The sequence below is a fragment of the Capsicum annuum genome, chromosome 1, assembly GCF_002878395.1.
Source record: "Capsicum annuum cultivar UCD-10X-F1 chromosome 1, UCD10Xv1.1, whole genome shotgun sequence".
Lineage (NCBI taxonomy): Eukaryota > Viridiplantae > Streptophyta > Magnoliopsida > Solanales > Solanaceae > Capsicum > Capsicum annuum.
The window spans coordinates 204,453,029-204,472,222 of record NC_061111.1 but is presented as its reverse complement, the minus strand read 5'-3'; the positions used below and the strand labels follow the sequence as shown (position 1 = coordinate 204,472,222).

General features: G+C 33.9%; 1 protein-coding gene across 1 annotated transcript; it reads left to right on the top strand.

Moving 5' to 3' along the window:
• Nucleotides 1-1,229: 1,229 nt before the first annotated feature.
• LOC107838859 (transcription factor HY5) lies at nucleotides 1,230-14,731 on the top strand. The gene is made up of 4 exons (XM_016682099.2): nucleotides 1,230-1,571; nucleotides 2,054-2,231; nucleotides 2,405-2,561; nucleotides 14,397-14,731. The coding sequence occupies exons 1-4, from the start codon at nucleotides 1,475-1,477 to the stop codon at nucleotides 14,439-14,441; spliced, it is 477 nt and encodes a 158-aa protein (XP_016537585.1). The 5' UTR covers nucleotides 1,230-1,474; the 3' UTR covers nucleotides 14,442-14,731.
• The last annotated feature ends 4,463 nt before the right edge of the window (nucleotides 14,732-19,194 follow it).

Below are 19,194 nucleotides of genomic sequence, written 5' to 3'. Positions count from 1 at the left end.
TCCAATTCTCAACCTTTATAAGAATTCTAGAGTGTAATATCCTTTTTTAATTACATCCAAGATTCTACTAGTTAAATAATTATTGAGGTAGCAACTAGAAATAAAGTGTCTCTTCCATTCAAAAAATTATATAATCACACGTAATTATATTGTAATCCAATTTCCATCTTACCAAACTGGCCCTTAAAGAATTTAAGGGGGCGTTTGGTAGAGTGTGTTGCAAAATATAATGCATTAGTTAATCTGTACTGCTAGTACCTTGTTTGGTACGACTTTTTGCCTATGTGTTATAACTAATGCTCACTCTATTGTGTATTGAATTGTGTATTAGTAATACACTCTATTTCCTGTATATTAGTAATACAAAGACTTAAAACACATGCATTAACTTATTAAATGACCTTAATACCCCTTAATTTCCCTCTCAAAATATTTCACCATTCTTTTTCCCAACATTTTAATTTGCAATAGTGAATATTTTAAAAACATTTCACAATTTCTTTTCCCACCATTTGAATTTACAACAATGAATGATTGATTTAAATAACTATAACATATTTTTTCTTTGGTTCAAGAGTCTTTAAAAAGATTTTAAAAAAATTGAGACTATTTCTTAATTTTACGTCTTGTATTTTATTTTTGTTTCGACTATGTTAATCCATTGGCATAACATTTTAGCGCAAAGATGAAGGTCTTGCAATTAATCCTAAACCTCTATGTAATAGTTCAACAATACTAATTATGTTTGAAATGATAAAAGAATTTTGCTGCAAAAAAGTATACAAAATTAAAGAAGAGTATTTTTGTAAACAAAAATTTCTTTTATAGAAATTATGTAAGATTATTATTTTTTATACATCAAACCAAACAATGTATAAGAAATAATATATGCATAACTAATATAAGTATAAATAATACAAATATTACTAATACAAATATTATTAATATACTATATTTTACATTATTTTTATACACTCTATCAAACGTCCCTTAAACATATTGTAAAAACGAATAGGTGTGGAGTCGATAACACACAGTATCTATCGTGGGCAAAACAGTAAAACTACTTCGCCTCGAACATGAAGCAATAACACTGTTATTTAGCTAGCTCAAAAATAGGTGGTCCCGGTACTAATTAATTCAAACAATTAATCGAAGCCCTTAATCATATCGAAATCGAAAGGCTAAAGTTTCTCCACGACAGTCACGTATCAACCTTTGATTAAGCCAACACCTTATGGCTTCAAAACAATCCACGACCACACCTTTATGTCCGTCGGATAAACAATAATCCAACGGGTGCTTATTCATTCCATCAGGCTGCTTCCTCTCTCTCCTGGTTTCCTTTCTGCAAAATTACTTCATGTCCCGCTATTTTTCTTGCAGTGTCAGATAAATATCTGAATATTCACACAATACAAAACTCTTCTTAATTAACTCTATCTGAATTTGTTTTCGAGTGTTAAAGAGGAAAATGCAAGAGCAAGCGACAAGTTCCATTGCGGCTAGTTCTTTACCTTCAAGTAGTGAGAGATCTTCTAGCTCAGCTCTCCATCTTGAACTCAAAGAAGGTTCTAATCAATCACCTCTTTTTTTCTTTTATTCATAGATTAACTTTTAGCAATTTCTTGTTTATTATAGCATTTAATATTTAAGAAAAAGCTTTAATTTCTGGAGCAAGTTTTTGAGACCCGTTTTGAAGGATGTTTGGTTTTGGACTCTGGGTATCATTTAATTTTCGAGAAAGTTGGGTTCTTGGTGGTTTTGAATTGTAAAAGAAGGTTTCTTTTATCCTTGATTGTTCATTGAAAGCACAATTTTTAGGACGCTATCTACATTCCTTGTAAACAATTTAAATTTGGCAATTATGGTGTTATAATCTTGGAGAGAAAAACTCGGTTTTGTTGAGTTAATTTTGGAGCTTCGAAGGTGTGTTTGTGTTTTTGTTGAGATTTTGAAATAGTTGGGTTACGTTCTTGGGAGGTGAACGAATGAATTAGAATAATTTATTTATTTATTTATAAATTTTTAATATGGTTTTGTGTTTGTGAAGGCATGGAGAGTGATGATGAGATCAGAAGAGTGCCGGAGATGGGTGGAGAAGCCACCGGAACCACCTCAGCTTCTGGCAGAGATGGAACTTCCGCCGCCGGTCAAGCTCAACCATCAGCTGGGACTCAAAGGAAGAGAGGAAGAAGCCCAGCTGACAAAGAAAACAAGAGGTTAAAAAGGTAAAACAATAAAAAGTTGTTCTTTTAGTCCTTCCACCCTATCATATCATGCCACGTAGGTGTATCCAGTTATCTTATCTGGGTCCCCCACTTGACGTGTTACCGTTGTGGGTTTCCACTCTCTTTGTTTTGTGATCAGTGGGGCTTTTTTTTTTTTGTGGGGGGTGAAAAAGGTTGCTGAGAAATAGAGTATCGGCACAGCAAGCAAGGGAGAGGAAGAAAGCATACTTGATAGATCTGGAAGCAAGGGTGAAGGAATTGGAAACAAAGAATGCAGAACTTGAAGAGAGGTTGTCCACTTTGCAAAACGAGAACCAAATGCTTAGACATGTAAAATTTCTCATCACACCTGCTACTGCACATGTATACTTATTTATTTATTTATTTTTAATTAAAAATATCAAAGGGGACAATTGATTTTGAAAAAAATCAAAAGGGACAAATCACTGTGGGCCTAGCGACTTGTAAGTTGTCTCGAGCCAGCAACTTGTAGGTCGCCTGGCCCACATCGACTTGTAAGTCTCGTGGCCCACAGCGACTTGGACGTCGCCTGGCCAGTCGCGACTTGCATGTTAAATCTGTCGGTACGTCAGTGAGAAGAATGCTTCCTGCACATTCCGAATTCATCTCTTAACATAGGAGAGATCTCTTAACATAGGAGAGATGTCACTGAATTCTTATAGCTACTCCCCTTATTTGTTTTTTCCCTTTTTAATATTTATGTATTTTAAATTAACATGTGAAGAAAAATAAAAAGAAGTGTTTGATATTCGTAGTGTATTGCAACCTAATCAAAGATTTATCATATTAAATATTTTTCAAGGCCAAAGATTATATTCTTTTAAATTGCCTTCCGACAAATATTTTACAAAATTATACACGTGTTTTTGTTGTGCGCATGATATTATTGTACAAAGTGATTAAAATTTGTGTGCATTTTAGAAGATTACAGATATAATTTAACAATGACCCAAACTATTCTTTTGTTTTTCAAATATAAAAGAGGCTATACAAGTGTGTGTTCTTATAAAGGATAGAGCAAATTGTGTAAATTAACATAGCGTATGGAAAAAGCCTTTTTCCTGTTTAGGGGAGGGAGGGGGTGTGGAGTGGGGGTTATTTGTTTGAGTGTGTTTAGTATGGAGAAAAATATATGTTTTTTCATGTTTGGTTGGTAAAAGTTATTTTGAAAAATATTTTATCTAGGAAAATAACCCTTTTTGGCTCCGGATTCCACATTTACTCATGCATATTGAGTTATCATACAATTCCTTTTACTTGTGTCATGACTCATGGTCCCAATATTCCTTATAGAGGTTGAAGTAGATTGATATATCATATGGAGTTACTTTTCTTTCTTTATTGAGAAAAGACGTAAAGTCACCTCTGAACTTGTCCGACTTTTTCAAAAAGACACTTAAAGTTTGCGGGCGTCCCATTATCCCACAAAACTAGTTAAGACTATTAAAAATAACCTCTTTAGAGGAGGCGCGTGAGGGGAAAAAATTATTGCACCAGCAAATTGAAAAATGCCACGTGTAATAAAAAATGTTTTCACTTTTTTTTCTATTTTAGTATTTTTTCTTTCTTTTCTATTTTTTTTTTGTTTCTCCTTATTTTCGCTTCTTCTTCATCAATGGAGTCTTATTTCCCCTTCCTCTTCTTCTCCGTTAATGTGATGGTGGTGGATATTATCGTGGTCGATGTTTATTTTCTGATAAAAATGATAAAGAGATTAAGAACAAGGTAAAAAAAAAAGAGATGGTATGTTGGCCACCATTTTTTCTTGATCGGGTGTGCTTGCAGTGATTCAATGCCCATTTTGGCATTGGTCCCCCCGCTCTCAGTCCCATTATAGCTTTACCGGCGGCTGGAGACAGTAGCTCGCCGAAGTTTTTGCTGATAGGATTGATCGAAATTCCTTGGGGAGGTACGTCTAAGGATCGCGAACAAACCCCAATGTTGTAATCGCCACAAATCTCGCCAGAATTTGGTTGACACTTTGGCGATTTTGCTTTGCCACTGGCAGCATTCGCCGATGATTTGCCATCAAATTGCATGGTGAAATCGGCTGTATTTTTATCACATTATGGAATAAGACCAAGATTATGAGCACCACTTTGATTCACAAACAATTGAGCTTGCGATAAAATTAAAAGATAAAGATAAGAGAGAAATAAATATTAATAAAAAATTTTAAATAATTAAAAATATATTTTAATTAATTAACACATGGCAATCAATAATTGGTGGGTGTTTATCACTTCCTTATAAAAATTAGGATTGATCCAGAAATGATATAATAATATCAATTCGCAATAGTTTAGGGGACATAGGACCCCACGAAGTTTAAGTGTCTTTTTTCAAAAGTCAGACAAGTTCAAGGATGACTTTATGTCCTTTCTCTTCTTTATTTCTTATGCACATTTTAAAAGTGTTTCTAATTTAAACTTTAAAGTAGTCAAAGTACTGCTTTTAGGGTCTAATTGGAAAGACATCTATTAATTAGAATTGGTGTAGTAATCAGGTAGTAATTACAAGCGTAGTAATTACACAATCTAGTAATTAAGCCGATTTGCTTGTTTGCCACAGCGCAATTACAAGTGTATTATTTGGTTGCACAAGTGTAATCATGATTATGTTAGGTTTTTGAAATAAAAGTTAATCATCAAAACTAAAAATTACTATTATTTGACAAACGAAGGCTCTATAAAGGATATTAAATTAGGTATTTAGGATATATAGAGAAAATGGTCTAAAACTAGAGTTGTCAATATGGGTCGGCCCAGCCTATTCGGGCTAGCCCACACAGACTTTGGAGCCGCCATCATCTTTGCACACTTTCTTCCTTTCTCATAGAAACATAGACAAATTTCTCCACCTCTCACCATGCCATTGCTATTGCCGCTGCCACCATTTCCACGCTATTCAACATGAAATTTTAAGTTTTTTCTTACTTCATAAATTTTGATTCTATAATTTGTTCATGGAATGAGGAAATTTTGAAAATCAACCTCTATTGATATTATTGAAGCTGTTAATCATCCTTTTACATGTCAAATTCTATTCTTTGTTCTTCGGAATCTCAATTTGACAATTTTAATCTAAACCCATTTTTTAAAACAATTTTAATGGGTACTGCTAAACATGAGTTGGTGCGTGTATGTCACTCCCCACTCAAAATGTGGGTGTATCATTTCAAGGGGAAATTAATCCCACTTTAAAATAGTCCAAAGGGGTAATAAGACTCTCGCAAAGTATAGGTGTGCATTTGGTAATTAGGTAATAAATTGGGGAGGCATTTGACCATTTCCTCAAGATATATATTGTCTTTTGAAATTATATTAATTAACAAGCATATGTTCTAAACTAATAGGGAAAAAGGTTCAAAATATACCTAAACTTTGGCGAAATTTGTTGTAACATACCTCAACTTTATGGGGGTTCTATGACCCTCGACTATTTATTACTGTATTTCTTTAACATACTAGATAAGGCACGGGCATTTTGACAATAGTAATGTGCAAAAAATATCCAACTTTGAGGAAGATTATTTCCTATTTATTTTAATTGTTTAGTATAAGAATAAAAGAAAAAAAATATAGTACAATAAACCGAAGTTAACATAATATATACATTCAGTGGGGAACAAAATTGAGCTTGCTAGACTGGTCCAACCAATACAAAAGTGATTATATAAGTGGATAAAAATCTATTTAGATTGTTGCAACAACAGTTGGCGACATGTCTTTTGTTTGGATATTCCTGAAAAAGTACATGATGCACGTCTCATTTGAAAGTTTCAAATATATAAGTTGAGGAGACATACATCGATTTCAAAATATTTATTGCACCATAAAATTATCGAAATACCCTTGGTAGTCATTTAATAAGGATCAAAAAGATATTTATAAAAAATTACTACCATGTATAATTCAATTACAATGGTCTAAATAAAAATATTATTAAAATAATACATAAGGAAAATATTAATAAATAAGTAAAAAAAATATGTATGTGTAACCATTTTATTGCACTATAAAACGAGGACAAAACTAATAAATATAAGGAAAAAACAATATGTATGTGTAACCATTTTATTGCACCATAAAATTATTGAAATACCCTTAGGGTATAAAAAACAAGTAATTTAATAAGGAACAAAAAAATATTTATAAAAATTTACTATCATTATAATTCAATTACAAATGTCTAAATAAAAATATTATTATAATAAAAAATAAGGACAAAACTAATAAATATAAGAAAAATGAGGACAAAACTAATAAATATACGAAAAAAATCATATGCATGTGTAATCATTTTATTTACTAGTATATAGGCCAAACCCATCGACGGCTCCCTAAACTTGGCCCCATCTTTCACTTTGACACCTCAAGTGGACGTTGTTCACTTTTGGCACCTCAAGTAGCTATAGAACATGCCATTTTGGCACCTTTCGACATCAGCTCTGGTGCATGGGTCTCACTCGCTGCCAACGTGGATTACCCGACCAATTAATTTGTGCCATCTAATTTTACATTGTCACATCATTATATACACACAATTAATTTTTTTTTTAAAAGGCTAAAATTCATGGCAATTATATCCAATGAATTAATGACACATTTTATTCCCTAAATAATTACAAAAAGCCCCCCACATTGTCTTCTCCACCCAACTTTCTTTTAGCTTAATGGAGATTGAACTTTTCAATAATGATAAGCATGCCTCCTCATTCTCTAACAATGATAGATCTACATTAATAGCTTCACGAATTCCAGATATATGATGAAATATGGAGAAAGATGAATTTCAGATCTACATTGATTCTTTCCTACAAGTAAAGAATCCACTATCCTTGTGAAAAAGTAAAAAAAGATTGCATTTGTCCTGCTAAATAATTTCACTTTTCTTTGTTCGCTTTGTGTTTGATAAAATTCCCCAAAGAAGTAAATCATTGAATTTTTAGTGATTCTTTGCATTTTTGAGGAGTTTTGGAGAAATATTAATTTGGGTATTTTTTATCGAAGTCGTATGTGTTTGTTCAATAGGTAAAAGAAAATGGAGAAAAAAAGGAGTATTTTGCTGTGTTCTTTGTGTAGGTTGATGGAATGAATATTTTTTTTCTTTTGGGTGTTAATGATGTCGTGGGTAGAAGAGGAGAAGTTTGGGTTGCTGTTATGGGTGTAATTTGGTTGCTGTTAGTGTGGTAGTGTGTTCCATTGATTCTTGAAAAATTCAACCTCCATTAATGGAGGTTAAGGTAAAGAAAAATTGTGCGGAGAAGATGAAATTTTAAAAATCTTTATGTATAATATTTTAAAAATTTAAAGATGAAAAATTACAGAAAGGCCCCTAAAAATTACAAAAATATCCCTGAAACACGCCCAAAAGCGAGTGTTATACACTCTCTTTGCTGAATCAGCAAAAGGTGTCGAAGTGACACAGTTTATGACTACTTAAGGTGTCAAAAGTGAACAACGTCCAGTTGAGGTGCCAAAGTGAAAGATCGTGCCAAGTTTAGGGGGCTACCGATGAGTTTGACCTACTATATATAAGTGAAGGTTGGGGTGACTAAAATTATCGAAATACTCTTAGTAGCCACCCCAACCTTCACTTATTACACCATAAAATTACCGAAATATCCTTGGTAGTCATTTAATAAGAAACAAAAAGATATTACTACTATATTAAGTGAATGTTGGAGTGATTAAAATTACCAAAATACCCTTGATAGTCACTCCAACCTTGACTTATCGCACCATAAAATTATCGAAAGATCCTTGGTAGTCATTTAATAAGGAACAAAAAGATATTTATAAGAAAATACTACCATACATAATTCAATTACAATGGTCTAAATAAAAATATTATTAAAATAATAAATGAAGACAAAACTAATAAATATAGGAAAAAAACAATATGCATGTGTAACCATTTTATTGCATAATAAAAATGAGAATAAAGCTAATAAATATAAGGAACAAACCATATGCATGTCAGCATGTGTAACCATTTTATTTACTACTATATATAAGTGAAGGTTGGGGTGACTAACATTACCGAAATACCCGTGATAGTCACCCCAACCGTCACTTATTGCACCATTAATTTACCAAAATACCCTTGGTAGTCATTTAATAAAGGAACAAAAAGATATTTATAATAAAATACCACTGTGTTTAATTCAATTACAAAGGTCTAAGTAAAATGTGTAACCATTTTATTGCACCATAAAAATGAGGATTAAATTAATAAATATAAGAAAAAAACAAATGCATGTGTAACCATTTTATTTACTCTATATATATAGCGGTAAAAAAATAATAATATGATAATAAATAAATAGAAATAATAGTAGTAGTAATAATAATAGTAAAGAAAAATGAAAGAAAAAGAATAAGACAAATTAGTGGTATCAAGGACTTTCACTTTTATATAATAGAAAAATATATATATACCCATCTATATATATAGAGTTAAAAAATAATATAATAATAATAAATAAATAGAATAGAAATAGAAATAATAGTAGTAGTAATAATAATAGTAAAAAAAAAAGAAAGGAAGAGAATAAGACAAATTAGTAGTACCAAGGAAAGAGAATAAGACAAATTAGTAGTACCAAGGACTTTCACTTATAAATAATAGAAATATATATAATAATTATAATAATAATAAATAGAATAGAATGGAAATATAAATAATAGTAGTAGTAATAATAATATTTAAAAAAAATTAATGAGAATAAGACAAATTAGTAGTATCAAGGACTTTCACTTATATATAATAGAAATAATTGTCCAGCTGGACCATTACGTGAATATAACATTGAGCGCGTGAGAGTTTGAAGTGGTCTAGCTGAACAAATATGTGCCACAGAAATATGATAATAAATAGTCGAGGGGGTCATAGGATCCCCGCAAAGTTGAGGTGTGTTATAATAAATTTCGTTAAAGTTTAGGTATATTTTCGATCCTTTCCCTATCTAATATTAGGAAAAATATTTAATACTTATATATTTTTAAATTAGCATATTTTAATTAAATTAATCATAAAACCCTAAAAGTGCATGAGTTTTAAGAACATCATGAAATTTAGGTATATTTTCGATCCTTTCCCTAACTAATATTAGGAAAAATATTTAATACTTATATATTTTTAAATTAGCATATTTTAATTAAATTAATCATAAAACCCTAAAAGTGCATGAGTTTTAAGAACATCATGAAATGCAAATTTGACAAGAAGATTGATATTATAGATATAATGTCATAAAATTATTAAAACATTTGATAAAAAGATAATCTATCACTTCCAACTACTACTAAAACAATGTGAAATAACAAATAATTGGAACTAAAAATATAACATAAGTTCAAAGTTCAACAACAACAGAAGTTAAACATGATACTCTTATGTCAAATTTTAACAATAATGATGTATATGAAATACAATTCAAAAGAAAAGGAAAATGTAAGTCTATAACCTTATTCAATAATGAATTTTATTTTAATTAAAAAATTGGAATACCAACACAATTATGCTTAATGAAAAAATAAACAAGAAATAACACAAAACAATTGCATGAAATCACAAGAAGTAAAGGTTGGAAAATGATAAGTAAAAAAATGAAATATAAATAATGTAAAATATAAAATATTTTTAAAAATATTAGAATAATAATAAAAAATTTAAAAATCATAGAAATAAAAAATAAATACAAATAAAAATAAAATAAAGATATTTAAAAGTAATCAACACCGTGTAATTATCAGCAATTCACAATTCCTCTCTGAGAATTGGAAAGTATAATTATCCTCTGCCAATTACACTAAATTACCCACAAACTAGGTATTACCTGGCTAACCAAATAGGCCAAATAGTGTAATTACACCCAATTATACCAAATCCAATTACAAGGGTGGCTTTCAAAACATGCTCTTAATATAAGCGACAACATGTAATTATTAGACTGAGGGTTATAAAGTTAAATTCTTAATCATGTAGCTGTAGAGATCAAAATTGTACTGGGTTTGAGATGAGCCTCTATGAGATGAATCCCTTCTGTACCCTTCAAACTTTAAGGTCCGTTAGGATTTCACAGAGGCTATTTTATCCTAAACCCTATCTCACACTTAAAAATGGTACATATTCTCTTAAAGAGGTATCTCAAAATTTCATAAACTTCTTGGAATATTTTTACAGAGATCAAGACATTAAACATTTTATTCATCGAAAAGTAGTAGTTGGAGGTGCCTAGCATCAAATTAATTGTAAGGAGGTCCAAGTCATCCTAACAACCTTCGCCTTCGATTATGAAGAAAATTTAGTAGAAAAAATCTAAGGAAATGCACCTAATTATAGGAAGAGCACTAGCGGGGGAGGTCTGGAGTGGTTGACAAGGTTCTTTAACATTATTTTTAGAGCTGCTAAGATGCCTGAAGCGTGGAGGTGGAGCACGATGATTCCAGTGTATAAGAACTAGGGAGACATTCAGAGTTGTAACAACTATAGAGGTATTAAGTTGTTGAGTCATACTATGAAGGTTTGGGAATGGGTGGTAGAGTTGAGGATGAGGCGGATCGTGACGATCTCTGAGAATCAGTTCGATTTCATTCCTGGTCGCTCGACCACTGAGGCCATTCACCTTGTGAGGAGATTAGTGGAGCAGTTTCGAGAGAGGAAGGAGGACTTGCAGAGAAGGGGTGCTCGTGGCATACATTAGGTCAATTCAGGATATGTATGATGGTGCGAAGACTCGTGTGAGGACGGTAGGTGGAAATTCGGAGCACTTCACAGTTTTGATAAGGTTGCACCAGGGATCGACTCTTATCCCGTTTCTATTTGCCTTGGTGATGGATGTTTTGACGCGACATATTCAAGGGGAGGTGCCTTGGTGTATGTATTTGTAGATGATGTGGTTCTGATCAACGAGATTCGGGGTGGAGTTAATGATAAGCTAGAGATTTGGAGACAGACGCTTGAATCTAAAGGTTTTCGGTTAAGTAAAACAAAGACGAAGTACTTGGAGTGTAAGTTCAGTAATATGTCGCAAAAAGATGGAGTGGTTGTGAAGCTAGACTCTCAGGACATCCAGAAGAGGGAGAATTTCAAGTATCTGGGGTCTATAATTCAGGGTAATGGTGAGATTGACGAGGATGTCACGCATCGTATTGGGGCAGGGTAGTTGAAATGGAGGCTCGCTTCGGGAGTTCTTTGTGATAAGTAGGTGCCCCCGAAGCTTAAAGTTAAGTTTTATAGAGTGGTAGTCCGGACGGCTATGCTGTATGGAGCGGAGTGTTGGCCAGTTAAGAACTCTCACATTCAAAAGGTGAAGGTGGCGGAGATGCGAATGTTGCGATGGATGTGTGGACATACCAGGAAAGATAGGGTGAGGAATGAGATTATCCGGGAGAAGGTGGGAGTTGCCTCGGTGGAGGATAAGTTGCGAGAGTGAGGCTACGTTGGTTCGGGCATGTGATGAGGAGGGGCCTTGATGCTCCAGTGTGGAGGTGTGAGACTAGCTATGGATGGTTTTAGGCGGGCTATAGGTAGACCCATTGACACTTCTATGGATCCAAATGCTAAACTTCTATCAATATAGTGGGAGCCACTCAGTGATCCTGAAAGGTATAGACGGTTGGTTGGAAAGTTGAATTATCTCACCGTGACAAGGCCTAACATATTCTTTCTTGTGAGTGTTTTAAGTCAGTTTGTGACTTCCCCCTATTATAGTCATTGGGATGCAGTTGTTCGAATTCTGCGATATATAAAGTCAGCTACAGGTAAAGGACTACTCTTTGAGGATAGAGCTCACGAGCATATCATTGGATACACAGATGCTGATTGGCAGGATCATTCTCTGATGGACGTTCTACTTCCGAATATTGTGTTTTAGTAGGAGGTAATTTGGTGTCTTGGAAAAGTAAGAAACAGAGTGTGGTTGCTCGATCTAGTGCGGAAGCAGAATATCGAGCAATGGTTGTAGCAACTTGTGAGCTAGTTTGGATCAAACAGTTGCTTAGAGAATTAAAATTTGGAGAAACCGGTAAGATGGAACTTGTGTGTGATAATCAAGCAACCTTCATATCGCATCAAATCCAGTGTTTCATGAGAGGACTAAAAGATACTCTCAGGAGATATTATTACGAAATTTGTGAAGTCAAGTGATTAACTTCCAGATTTCACCAGGTCCCTCACCGGTCCTCGTATTAATTACATTTGTAACAAGCTAGGTACATATGATTATGTACCAGCTTGAGAGGGAGTGTTAGAATATGAGTAAAAATAAGATTAGTATATAAAAATCCTACTTGGAAATGGATTGTACAATAGTGTCTATAAATAGGATTTCGATGTAATTATGTAAACACAATTTAATAATATTTTTCTCCATTAATTCTCACTCTCTTCTTAGTTGAATCTTCTGATCTTAGTTAACGATCTTGTGCTAGCAGAAGGTCTCCCCAGTTACACCTTTCTTCTGCTATCTCTACATCTACAGAGTATGTGTTGGAAGTATAAGATGGGCCCTTGATAATATCATAGGGTACAAAGAGAAGGGGAGAGAGAGAGATACACATTAAGCTCACGTTTTATCATTAGATAAACTCCACTCTTACATTACAGGATCATAAAAGGGGTTTATAAGGTGCCAATGGAGTCTTCTAGACCCGCTCCTACTAAATATTATCATCACACGCGGTCTTGAATCTTTCTACATTGACAATATAAAAGGTACCTAGACAATAAAGATCGCATAGGATATAACAGGAACACATACTATGAATCTAGACACTTGAACATTTATGTTGACTATTTTCTACAATATGATGTTAACTTGCTATATACACTTAGCTATTACTCCCTCTATTCCTAAATAAGTGTATGTTTTGTCTTTTGATATTGTTCCTAAGTAAGTGTATGTTTAAGCGTTCAAGAATATTTTGATCATAATCTTCATATGTTTAAGCGTTCAAGAATATTTTGATCATAATCTTCATAATATATGCCGTTGTACCATTAATGTTTAACTCTTCATTTTAGATGTAATCAATGTCAACTTGGAAAGAAGTATAAACTTTATTTAGGGGTAAGTTGGTAAAATTACATTTTAATTTATAGGAACTAGTAGTTTATTAAGGGTTGTGCCAAACCTAAAACATGTACTTAGTTAGGAACAGAGGTAGTACCTTGGTAAATCAAGGAAATGGGCTCATGATTTGGAAAATGCAGATATTACTTAGGTACAACTGTTGAAGGCTTTTTTGCGTGAACTTATGATTCCAGTTACTTGTTCCTGTAAATTTCGATCTTGAGCATGTGTTGTATGTTATACATTCTTCAGCCTGTTTTTAACTTACAAGGCGTTGCTATTCATAATAATCTTTCTTAATACACTGTGTCTTTTGCCAGTTTAATTGATTCCTATGATCTTATCCCCGTTCTTCTTGGCTTATTTCTGCTCTCTGTCAAGTTAGTTGCAGTTGGCAGATTTAAAATAATTATGATTTGAGTCTTGCTCTTTTTGAATATCAGTAAAAACATCTTGGAAATTGCAACATTATGTAACTGTGAACCTTGGATTTATCATGATTTAACTGTTCATGGTTGGAACGCTGACTTTAACTGTTACCACTTCTCAGTAGCAGATGCTGCTAACTAACAGTAAGAATCTCCAAAGACCAGGGAAAAATTTCAAATGCTGCTTAATCATTCCATGCAGTAAAATTGCTAGTTAGGAGATGGTCAATTCAAATTTTTCCTTGAAGGAGTATATTATTTGGTTATTAAGACATTATTTGAAGCATGAACCCCTTTGGTCTGAAATATTAAGCTTGCTATTCCTTGATTTGGATTCACCTGGTTTCACTGGTGTGACCATTTATCCTATTGTTTGATCCCATCTCTTTGGTAGTACAACAATAAATGAGCCTAAATCCCATGCATGTTGGGGTCAGCTATGTGACTTCGAACTGTCTATGTTGCTGCTTATAAACTCATCTGAGTCAATTCTCTTTTGTACTGCTACAGAAATCAATTCTTCTATCAAGTTCCATAGTTGTTATTATATGGTTGTCTGGTACCCTGAACCTTTATTTCAACACAAGGAAAATAAATGGTGTATATTTGGGGTTTGACTTTTCTGTTAATCTGCAGATACTGAAGAACACAACAGCGGGTGCACAGGAAGGGAGGAAGTAAACATGTGATGGATCTTGTCATTACAAGGCCTGGATATGTAATCATTCTTGTGTAGATCCTAGGTGGGCATCGAAGAGAAAATCTCTTCTGGATTTGAGAATGCATGCTTGTTCGTGGGTGGACTGTCTTGTTCTGATTTGATTCATACATGCTACACTTCGATGTTGTCGATTATATATTAGCAGAAAGTGAAGTACTGTAGCTATGTTAGTGAAGGACTATTGTTAAACTCAAGTCACCATCATTTGACAAGTTGCATGAACTCTCTTGTGTACGACCTTTGCCACCAACCTCCTCTAGCATTTCCTTATGAGTTGAAATTTTCATTAGTAAAACCAAATCGATGTACTGGTCATGAAGATCGGTATAAAAGTATATGCGCAATTAGCCTAAGTTAGATTGCTAGGATTGAAGTCACAAGCAATAAGCCGAACCTGGTTGATTCTGTGACCATGTAATAAATATAATGGGAAAGTGCCTAAAATATCCTTGGACCATTGGAATTGGTGGAAAACTAACCTTATCTACTTAATAACCCCAAAATATTCTTGATGTCTATCTGTAAACTCTATGTTATCCTTGAGATCTAGGCTCTATATTACTCAGGTAATGGTTCTCAAATTAACCCAATTAGTATTTTTAATAATGCGGTGTCGTTCATGCAATGGTCATCTTATAATTAATTTAAATTAATTAAAACCCACTCATTATACAGATTACCTTCAAATTAACTCGACCCCCCTCCCCCCTCTATGTTATTTAAACCTAATGGAATGTAAGGGGGTTGTACCACACTATGAGGGACCGGATCCCTTAGGGTCAAGACACAGGCAATAAAATAGTAAAACACTGAGAAACTAAAACTTTGCAGGAAAGTAAAGAACACAGAGAATTTAACGTGGAAACGTCCTTGCTCAAGGGGGAAAAATCGTGGCTTGCCCTCACAAGCGCTCAACAATTCACTATAATCAAACTCTTGATTACAGTCTCGATTTGAACCTAACTCTAGGCTCAGCTAGTTTGTAACAACTCCATTACAAACCTACCTTGAGAACTCTGCCTAAGAACTCTCAAGAACATAAAGAAGGCTAATCCTCTTATAACACGAGTAATTCCGTTACATATCATGAATTTACTCAAGAACACTCACTCTTTCAGTACATAAGAAAGTTGAGCAATATTGTAAAGTTGAGTTTTTGCCTATTTCCCTCTCCTCTATTCTGATTTGCAAACACTCCCAATTGAGAAGCATTCTTTTTCTTTTATAGTGGAATTATGATTAGGGTAGAAATCTGATTGGTCAGGTGTCCTGATGGGTACAAGCTCACCCGCGCAATTTGTTACACTAGAGGACAAAACTGTGCAGGATAATGACAATTGCACTGGATTTATGAAAACCCATGGACCTGGTCCGTTGTTGTCAGCTACTCACCATCAAGACAAGATGTAATAATTTGAAAACCCAGGGATCTGGCCTCTTGGTGTCAATCATCATCAAAATAAAATATAACAATTTTCCCCCTTTTTGATGATGACAAACCAACCACAAACTTTGAGCATCAATGTTCATTCCTCACATTTAATTAGAGTGATCACCACTACTGTCGATGAATGTTCCCCTATCATTATACACCTTGATCCCCCCTATCAATATATCATGCAACTTAGGTACCTGGTCCCTTGTTGCTAATTGACATAAAAAACTCAACTCATTCATTATGTTTCAATGTTCCTTCTGTCAATCTACTTGCATTCATATTCATTCAGTTTATTGTTCCACCATCACAATACTTTCCCTTATCGATCTGCCTTCATGCTTTCCAATCATTCTTTTCCTTGTCAATAGTCCATTCAACACAAGGCCATTCAACACATCTATATTTCAATATCTGGTACTTGGTCTTTAACGCATCATGCTGCATACTTGCACACCTGGTCCCTATCACATGTTTTTAGTATTCCCCCTTTTGGCATAATTGAAAAGTGATAACAATAAACCAAGAGTAAAACAAGCATAAGTTAGTTAACCCGTGGCCACTGAGGCAACACTAGCATGTAGAACAACTTTAAAGAAGAAACAAATGAAATATACAAATAGATAATTCATTCATTGTTAAGTAAAATCATTACCAGTACAACCATTCCGAAATAACCATAAAAAAACTATCTTCAAAAGCCACAATAGAAATAAGAACTTGAAATTGACACAAGGATGATTAGACTTAGGTAGAGGGGGGCTTAGTGGAGAAGGACTGGGTTAACATCTCCATTCTAGAACTATCTACAGCATGAGCTTTTAGCAATTGCTTAGTGAGGTCTTTAACTTCGACATTCAGACCTTGAACCTTTTGAGTGAGTTCCGCAACCTTGATCTAGAGCTTAGCATTTTCTGCTGCAAGTTCCTCTGTGGTACCAGTGATACAAGTAAAAGGGGCATCATAGATTTCAACGACATCATTGGAGGCTAACACATAAAAACTCAAATTTGGGGTTTGCCTTTGATGCCTAACTTGAAGAGAACAAGTGTGTACCATGGAGAAGACTCAAGTTACACCCCAAGACCGCCCCTCATTAAAGGCCTTTTGGTCATTGCCTTGGAGCAAAGGGGTGCCTGTGGAGTGTAGAATCTCATTAAGGGACTTTTGGTCATTTTGCTATGTAATAGTTAGGACTAAGACTATAAATAGATTCCATTAGGTTATTTTTCAGCAACTTCGATATTTTGAAAGACTTCTCTTTGAGAATGTATTACAAGTGTGGATTCACTTGTGCAAGTGTGAATTCACTTGTGGCAATGTGGAATCGTTGTGTTGGTTACTAGTTTAGAAATGGAGGTTACTTGGGGATTCCGGTTCCTTGAGGTCTTCGTATGAGTGTGGTGTTGTTTATACGGTTTATAGGGTTTTTTGTGTTTGACGCACACTTAGATTCTTGTTTATTGTATAATCTTATGTTTCACTACCTATCTTATTATATTTTGTTATCTTATCTCGTGTTTGTGTTGTTGTCGTGAGTTGTTTTTCATCGTGTGTTCGGTTTTCTCTTGTGTTATTGGCTATTTTTAGTGTTTTGTAATCGTTCTTGTATCACCAGGTCCCTCTGAGGATAACTTCTGATTCTGTATCCTTACCATCTCAACATCCTTAGTAGCTATCTTAATCCTCATCTCCTTCATTCCTTGCTTAGATTTTCCTGAGCAGCCAATAATTCTGACACTTGGAACACAGTCCCCACTTTTCCTTCTATGCACTCATTTTTCACCAATGTTGTCAGACTAAACCTTTGTTTGACTGTTTCAGGTGTTCCCTTAGTTCCAATCACTCCAAATTAAACAAATACTTTATTCAAGAAGTACCCATAATGATGTTTGTAACTTTCAAAGTGATTGTATAATGCCAAATAATGATAAACAGTAAAATGATGGTTGAATTATAATGATGGTTAGTGTAAATGCTGCATGCATAAGTTATTCTATCCATGTGTGTACTCTCTAGTTGTATGGGATGTTGTGATGAGTTCTTTACTTTGTGCACCAATTGGCGTTTGGGAGGCAATTGTGTAATTATGTTTGCATGTGTTGATCCTTTTACTTTATGTTATCATTTTATTTTAGTTTATTTACTAATTATATACATTGATTATAGAGATGATTTTGGTTTGATTCTTTACCTTGGCTTAGATATGATTATCTTGCATTATATTATCTTTACATCATGATTTAGCTCAGTTGGCCGATGATGCCTACTGAGTACTCATTGTTTTGGTACTCATACTATACTTCTGCACCTTTTGGTGTAGATTCGAGTACTAACATCCATTGTTGACTGTTATTCATATAGAGTTGATCTTTTGAAGATAGGGTGAGTGAAGAGTGGTGAGTTTACCACTCATTTGCACTCATTATTCGTGCATATTACCTTGTTTTGGATGAATAAATAAGGTAAAATTTATGATTAGATGCACTAATATCCATTCTTAGCAGGCATAAAGTTGAGGAGACCAAAAGATGTGGATTGGAGCTGAAAAGGATAAAAAGGGAGCAAGGAAGAGAGCAGTTGAAGACCTACATAGCATCGGTTACCATGACTACACACCTCTATTCACGGTCACAGTCAGTCAACATGGTCAGAGCAATGCGGTCGGGGCACACAAACTGCGGTCGCATAGCCGTGATCATAGTCAAATAGATGTGATCACGGCACAACGGGATTATGCCCAGGAGAAGATTCATAAAATTATAAAAATAGATTCCAAACCATTTATAGGCAAAAAACCTTTATAGATTACTTACCTTATAAGATATTTTCAAATTCTAGACTTGAAACCCTAATTGAGCAAGTGTGTAATTAACTTTGGAGTCTAAACTTCGTACGATTTTTGTGAAGAATGAATGCTTTGGATAATCATTATGGTATATTTCTCTTTACTTTCTTCATGAGTAGCTAAAAAATTTAGTCTTGGGATTATTTTGAACTAGAGTATAGTTTATGTGTGGGTATTGTTGTATTTGCATGATTATTAGTAGTTCAGTAAGTATTTCAACATTGCTTGAGCATATGAATTGGAATTTGATGGGTGAAAGCCCCAAATTTTCAAATAGGTTTGATGGGTGAAAACTCTAAACTCTCAAAATCTTTTATCATCCTCGAAAGAGGGATGAAGGTGAACATGAGGTAACCCATAACATCCTTAAAAGAGGGTTATAGGGGGATAAGAAAATAGTGCACAATTAAGCCTATGGTTTGCTCTCTTT